Consider the following 7,509-nt stretch of genomic DNA (forward strand, 5'->3'; position numbering starts at 1 on the left):
ACTTTAAATTTATCGTTAAAAAGTTCACGCCGCAAAACCACTCGCTTTTCTGATCCACTCTCTGTTTCGGCGTGACCAAAATCACTACTCCAATTTGACTTCAAAAATCATGAAAATATGTGAAGACCTTGAAAAAAAAGACAGCGCACCAATACAATTCAAATGTTTAGACCTGTAAAAAAATAGGAGCGCTATAATAGACGGCCGAGAAGCTGAGGCGGCTATTAACAAAAGCATGCACAGAAAAACAATAAATAACCAGTTATTTTTGGTGAAAGCATATTTGCCTTCTCAATTTAACAAAATACAATTAAAAGGTAGCCCTTTCTCCATAGATACTTTGTTGCACATCCTTGGTTGCATAAATGGCTAGTCAACTATCTCATCGTTAAGTTGCAGTTTAATTGTTGATTTTTCCATCTGTTGTGTCGGTAATGTTGCTCTATTTTCCTGCCTTGAGGAAGTTTTCATCGATTGTGCACATGAACTGGTCAGTGCTATTACACCAGTTGTTCATCAGAGGTCCAGTGGGGGTGGATTTGGCACACACTCTGTAGTTAGCATCGTCTGGCTGGTCCGTACCCCACAGTTCCAATGGCATGTCTTTGAAAGTGACTCTGCTTCGCCATGTGGCATTCGATCCCACGATTCCACTGTCCGAGTATTCAAACATCACCTGGGCTTTCACATACCCCACCCACAAATCTTAAAAACAAATTCACTCTGCACCGCAACTTATCGATACACATGTTTGTAAAAGCATGTGTTGTGTTCGCGCGTATGTGTGTGTCTGTGCGCGTGTGTGTGTGTGTGTGTGTGTGTGTGTGTGTGTGTATGTGTGTGCGTGCGTGCGTGCGTGTGTGTGTGTGTGTGTGTGTGTGTGTGTGTGTGTGTGTGTGGGTGTGTTGTCTGAGTATATTGCATGTTTGTATGTTTGTTGCTTATGTGTGGATTTGAGCGCGAGCGCTGGCCTGTGTCTATGCGTGTTAAGGTATGTGTATGTGCGTAAGTTTGGGTGTTGACTTTTGGTTGTATGTTTCTGTGAGCAATGGGACATATGTGCTGTGCGACCACTCTCTAAACGAAAGATGATCGCATAGCACATACATCCCACTACTACTCTAATAAAAAATATGAATTTTCAAAGGTTAGAAAAGCTAGTAGTAAGAAACCAGTACACCCTAGGCCACTTTTTGGCTCTTTTTCCCCAAACATGTTCGATCATGCGCGCCGATGGCAAGTTCTTGGCAATTATTCCCTGTATGTTAGGATTGTTGCCTGAATATGTAAAAGACTTACCTTAACTCCATTTTGAAGCACACAGTTTATAATTTAATACGGAATATTAACACACTGTGGAGAATACTGTTTGTATGTCCGACAAATGCCTAAGGGTCTAATGTGAATAAACTATGTATTGGTATTTCGAATGCAGGCTTAATTCCTGCTTACGCATTTTTGAAGAACACAGGTCTATAAATTTATAAGGGATATTTTTACACTGGAGAATACTGTTTGTAAACAAGACAAATGTCTGAGGGCTATAAATCCAGTCTATATTTGTCATGAACACTTTTGCGCACAAATCTGGGCGTCTAATGTGAATAAACTATGTATTGGTAGAACACACGTCTATAAACTTATAAGGGATATTTTTACACTGGAGAATACTGTTTGTATACACGACAAATGTCTGAGGGCTATAAATTCAGTCTATATTTGTCATGAGCGCTTTCGCGCAGTATCAGAAATCTGGGTGTCTAATATGAAAAATCTATGTATTGGTATTGCGTATGCAGGATCAGAAATTTCGCACGTTGAAGATAGGATTTATTAACTACATGTGAAACGTCTGCAAACATGGGTTTGAAGAGTTCTACATTCTGATTCTGATGAAAATATTACCTAAGAGCTATTTTTAGAACAAAAACTCAAACTCGAACTCGTCTCGTTCAGACTGTTAATAGTCTTCCCTTTCATTTATTACACAAAAAGCCATATAATTCAGACGTATTACGTTTTGACGAAATTCATATCCAAAAACAACAAGTTTGAACACTATAAAAGAAAGTAAATTATTCTGTAATAGAATTTATGTCAAAAAGGAACAAAAAAATCATCTGAAAGATATTAATCTGAAATAATCGAAACTTTGACCTCATTAATTGTGATTTTGTCCAGCAAAGATCAGTGGTTTTTGACAGGGAAGACAATCGTCGATTAAAAAGAACACAATTGCAAGTTGGGAGCAACTTCCACCCCCGCAATTTAAATCAGGTTAATTCATCATTTGAAAAGAATTCATCGTTTGAAGTGATGCTAAGAAGTCAAATCAAAGTCCTTGAGGAATCCGAAAAGTATAGAAACATCTTTTTTTTTAGTTTTGAAGGATCTATCAGAAAAACGAGTGGTGTCGAGAAGAACAGTTGGCTGGAAGAACATCTTGTCACTTCGGTTGCAGAGAACATAAGTACACAAAAAACGGAAAACACATCTTGTTTGAATTCCGAGCGCTTCAAAAACAAATTGGCATAAGGAAGCAAAAAAAGGAGAACATCTTGGAACCAGAGAAACAACATCTTGTGCGTCTATCATCAGAGCGCATCAAGAATCCGTAGGCAAGTGGAGTGGTTCAAAAATGAAAACTTGTGGAAATTAAGTTTAAAAATACTTCTTTTATCTCCATGATAGTCATCCATCATTTCAACCAATACAACTCATCCACGGACCAAGACAAGGTAGTCGGAATATCAAAATAGTTAAAAATTACCATCCCTTAATCATCAGCAAGCATTTTTTTCTCTATGTTTAAAGGCGACAAGCTGAGATTAGTCAATTAGTAAATAAATAAGACACATAAAAATGGATCACAAAAAAATTTATGACCTATCAGATGTGAATTGTGAAAACTACTTTAAAAAACAAACACAAAACTTCTTTAAAAACGTTAATTTTAACCACATAACATATATATGATTAATCAGAGGTCAATTGTTCATCTTTTTTTCTCTGAATGTTTAACTCCTAGAGAAAATTTTCTTAAGAAAAAGTTTTTCCATTAGTGAAAACTAACACAAAACTACTTTGAAAAACATCAAATTTGCTCTTATAACATATATATGAGTCATCAAAAGTCAATTGTACATCATTTATTTCCTCTTAAAGTACAATTCCTAGAGAAAAACTTTTTCAGGAAAAGTTGTTCCATTAGTGAAAACTAACACAAATATATTTTGAAAAATATCAACTTTGCTCTTATAAAAGATATATGAGTCATCAAAAGTCAATCGTACATCGTTTTTTTTCTGTTAGTGGAGAAGTTCTAGAGAAATATTTCTTAAGGAAAAGTTGTTCCATTAGTGAAAACTAACGCAAAAATACTTTAAAAATATCAGTTTTGCTCACACAACATATATATGAGTCATCAAAGGTCAATTGTACATCAATTTTTTCCACTTAATGTACAAGTCCTAAAGAAAAATTTCCTGAGGAAATGTTGCTCGATTAGTAAAAACTAACACAGAAATACATTAAAAAACAACAATTTTGCTCATATAACATAAATATGAATAATCAAAAGTCGATTGTACATCATTTTTTTCCTCTAAATGTACAAGTTCTAGAGAAAAATTTCTTAAGGAAAAGTTGTTCTATTAGTGAAAACTAACACAAAACTACATTTCAAACAATAATTTTGCACACATTACATATCCATGAATCATGAAAGGTCAACTGTAGATCATTTTTTTCCTCTTAATGTACAAGACCTAGAGAAAAATTTCTGAAGGAAAAGTTGTTCCATTAGTGAAAACTAACGGAAAAGTACTTTAAAAAATATCAATTTTGCTCTTATAACATATATATGAGTCATCAAAGATCAATTTAACATCATTTTTCCCTCTAAATGTACAAGTTCCGGAGAAAAATTTCTTAAGATAAAGTTGTTCCATTAAAGAAAAATAACACAGAACCACATTAAAAAACATCAATTTTGCTCACATAACATATATATGAGTCATCAAAGGTCAATTGTACATCATTTCTTTCCTCTTAATTTACAAGTTCCAGAGAAAAATTTCTTAAGATAAAGTTGTTCCATTAGTGAAAACTAACACAGAACCACATTAAAAAACATCAATTTTGCTCACATAACATAAATATGAGTCATCGAAGGTCATTTGTACATCATTTTCTTCCTCTAAATGTTGAAGTTCTAGAGAAAAATTTCTTAAGGAAAAGTGTTCCATTAGTGAAAACTAACACAAAACTACATTGATAAACATTTATTTTGCTCACACAACATATATATATGATTAATCAAAGGTCAATTGTACATAATTTTTTCCTCTTAATGTACAAGTCCTAGAGAAAAATTTCGTAAGGAAAAGTTGTTCCATTAGTGGAAACTAACACAAAACTATTTTGAAAGACATCAATTTTGCTCAGTGAAGATATATTTGAGTCACCAAATGTCAATTGTACATCATTTTTTGCCTCTAAATTTACAAGTCCTAGAGAAAATTTTCTTGAGATAAAGTTGTTCCGTTAGTGAAAACTAACGCAAAACTACTTTAAAAACCATCAATTTTGCTGACAAAACATATATATGAGTCATCAAAGGTCAATTGTACATCATCTTTTTCCTCATGATGTACAAGTCCTAGATTAAAATCTCTTAAGATAAAGTTGTTCCGTTAGTGAAAACTAACGCAAAAATATTTTAAAATATCACTTTTGCTCTTTAAACATTAAAAAGATTTTGATAATTCAATGTCTTCAACAGTGTATTGATGGTGATTGTCACGCTGTTTCTTCGCTCTGTAGATCAGATTGAATACAGTAGCTATCGTTAGCAAAATCTTTGTCCATGTTGAAAACTGTTTAGGGTCGAGTACTGGTGTCTTGGTTCTTAAGGCAGATCGTGTTGTTGCAGCACAAATCGGCGTTTGCTTTGTAGGTCCACAAAAAAACCTTATTTGTGGAGAGAAAATCTGGTGGCTTAAACTATTTTGCTTCAATTGCCTTGGGTTTTAAACCACGAGTACCATGATCAGCTGGGTTTAAGTTTGTCGCAATATGATTCCAATTGTCAGGTTTGCTTTTTACTTTTATTTCTGCAATGCGATTAGCAACAAAAACTGGTTGCTTCTTGGAAGAACCAATCCAGTCAAGGACAACTTGACTATCCGTCCAATAAAAAACATTGCTGATTTCAGCAGAGAGTTCATGTCTAACAAAATTCAGGAGTCGAACACCTGTGACAGATGCCTCTAGTTCCAACTCTGGAACGCTCAAGTGTTTTACGGGCGCTACTTTGCATATCCCGATCACGAAAGCAGTTTGTACTTCGTTGCTGGTCTTATTCAATCTCCAGAGGTAGACAACAGCACACGTTGCAACAATCGATGCATCAACAAAAACATGCAACTGCTTCTCTGTCTCCAGTAGATTCTGTGTTGTCATCTGTCGTGGAATTTCAAGTTGAGGCATAGAGTGATAACTGTTAAGGAGCTTTTGTAAGGGATGTAGAAGTTCAATTGGGAGTGGCTCGTCCCATTTTCTACCTAACTTCCAAAGTTGCTGAAGAAGAATTTTGAACTTTATTGTCATTGGGCCAAGAAACCCAATTGGGTCAAAAATCGATGACACCAGACTGAAAAGTTTCCGTTGAGTGTATTGTTCAGCTTCCTTAGGGAAATCTCCGAGGGTTTTCATGAAAAATGTATCTTTTTCAAGGTTCCATTTTTGTCCGAGGACTCTTGTTTCACTCTTGGGCTCCTCGAGGTCTTCTGGAGTAATACACTGAAGAGCCTGTTGATGGTTTGACAGGAATTTTGTGAGGCGGAAACCACCGGCTCTCAGGCAGTTCTTTACTTCAAATGCAGTCGCGTTGGCATTTTCAGGAGAGTTGAAGGACTGGATGTAATCATCCATATAAAAATAGGACTTTATAGCGCTCTGTGCTTTTGGATATGTCTCGACGTTGTTCTCTGCGCATCTGTTTAAGACAAAAATTGCACAAGATGGTGAGCAAGTTGCACCGAAAATCAATCTGGTGAATTGAAACTGTCGCACATCCTTGTCAATAGACCATAGGAAACGTAGTGCTAATTGATCTTCATTTCGGATGCCGATTTGCGTGAACATTCCTTCAATGTCTGCAAAAATAGCAATAGGTTTTTCACGAAATCTGACCAAAATTCGTATTAGACTGTTTAAGAGGTCTGGTTCTGTTAGAAGATTGGAATTTAGTGACTCGCCTTTGAATTTTGACGCTGTATTGGCGACACGACGCACTTTGTTTGGTTTGTTTGCGCTTTGAACAGGGTGATGCAGCAAGTACCATATTTTCTCAGGGGGTGGGTCTGTCATTTCCATTGGTTTGACGTAATTTTTCTCAAAATCTGTGACAAGAGTCTGTTGGTACATATCACTTAGTTTTGGATCACTATTAAGTCGTTTGTTCAAACTGTTTAGCTGATTGAGGGCAGAGAAAGAGTTATTTTGAAGACTGGCAGGTACTTTCCATGGAAGACCTATTTCATACCTTTCGCCTATGTGGTTGATAGTACTCTCAAGTATTCGAATGGCAGGTTTTTCATCTTCAGTGATAGTATTTTCTTCTTTTCTGGTACCATCGTTCTCTATTGACCAAAATTCTTGTATCAAATTGTCCAAGGGTTGTTCTGGACTTTTCCGACTGACATGGTATACAAAAACTTTCGATTTGTTAGAAGATTTTGAAGAGCGGTTTCCTAGTGTGTTCAGGCACTCTCCTGCAAGTGTCCATTCAAGCTTTGTCTTTACTCCAAAGGGGCGGATTTCGGTGCCTTGAATTACTTCAGTAGGATGCGTAAAGGCAAAAGCATTGACACCAAGGAGTGCTACAATCTTACCTTCGGCAATGTCTGGGAAATATATCTGTCGAAGTTCATTGAATGCATCGCAAACATACTTTAGCTCAGTGACATTGGCTGCATTAACGTTTAATGTGGGGGTGCTGTAGGCTCTGTTTATTTGGAACTTTTCATCAGAATGATTGAAAGGGCAAACTGTTATTGGTTGTTTTGTTTTTGATAGGGGCATTTCGTAATCAACGCTCAGATATTGAACAGTAGTTGAAGATTGATATGCGCGTGGGAGTTACAGGTAGTCAGAAACAGCATCTAATAAAAACGTAAACTGACTGCCGGGGTCAATGAGAGCATACGTGTCGAATACATTATCTTCTTTGATAAAGGATACTGGCAACAGCTGTAACTGCTCAAACCAATCTTTCGGTGTACTGAATATTTAGTTGACATTGAAATTTTGGCTGGTAGAAGGTCCATTCAAATTCGCACGTTTCGATGACTGTTGATTATCATTACTTCCAAAATTTTTCCGTACCTGAGATTTCTTTTGGGTTTGAATTGTGTTATTTTATTCTGAGTTGCCTCACTACTTTTTGCGTTTGTGAGTTGTTGTCGTCTTTCGATGACCAATGTTGTTGACCTGAGGTTTTAGTTT

The 7,509-nt window shown here is 36.1% G+C and overlaps 1 protein-coding gene across 1 annotated transcript; it reads right to left on the reverse strand.

Moving 5' to 3' along the window:
- Positions 1 to 442: 442 nt before the first annotated feature.
- LOC142357865 (uncharacterized) lies at positions 443 to 7,086 on the reverse strand. The gene is made up of 3 exons (XM_075409364.1): positions 6,897 to 7,086; positions 5,256 to 6,644; positions 443 to 705 (listed from the first exon to the last, which is right to left on the reverse strand). Exons 1-3 carry the CDS (start codon positions 7,084 to 7,086, stop codon positions 443 to 445), a joined length of 1,842 nt encoding a protein of 613 aa, XP_075265479.1.
- Between the last annotated feature and the right edge of the window lie 423 nt (positions 7,087 to 7,509).

The sequence above is a fragment of the Convolutriloba macropyga genome, unplaced genomic scaffold, assembly GCF_964194025.1.
Source record: "Convolutriloba macropyga unplaced genomic scaffold, txConMacr16.3 SCAFFOLD_3184, whole genome shotgun sequence".
Classification (NCBI taxonomy): Eukaryota; Metazoa; Xenacoelomorpha; order Acoela; family Convolutidae; genus Convolutriloba; species Convolutriloba macropyga.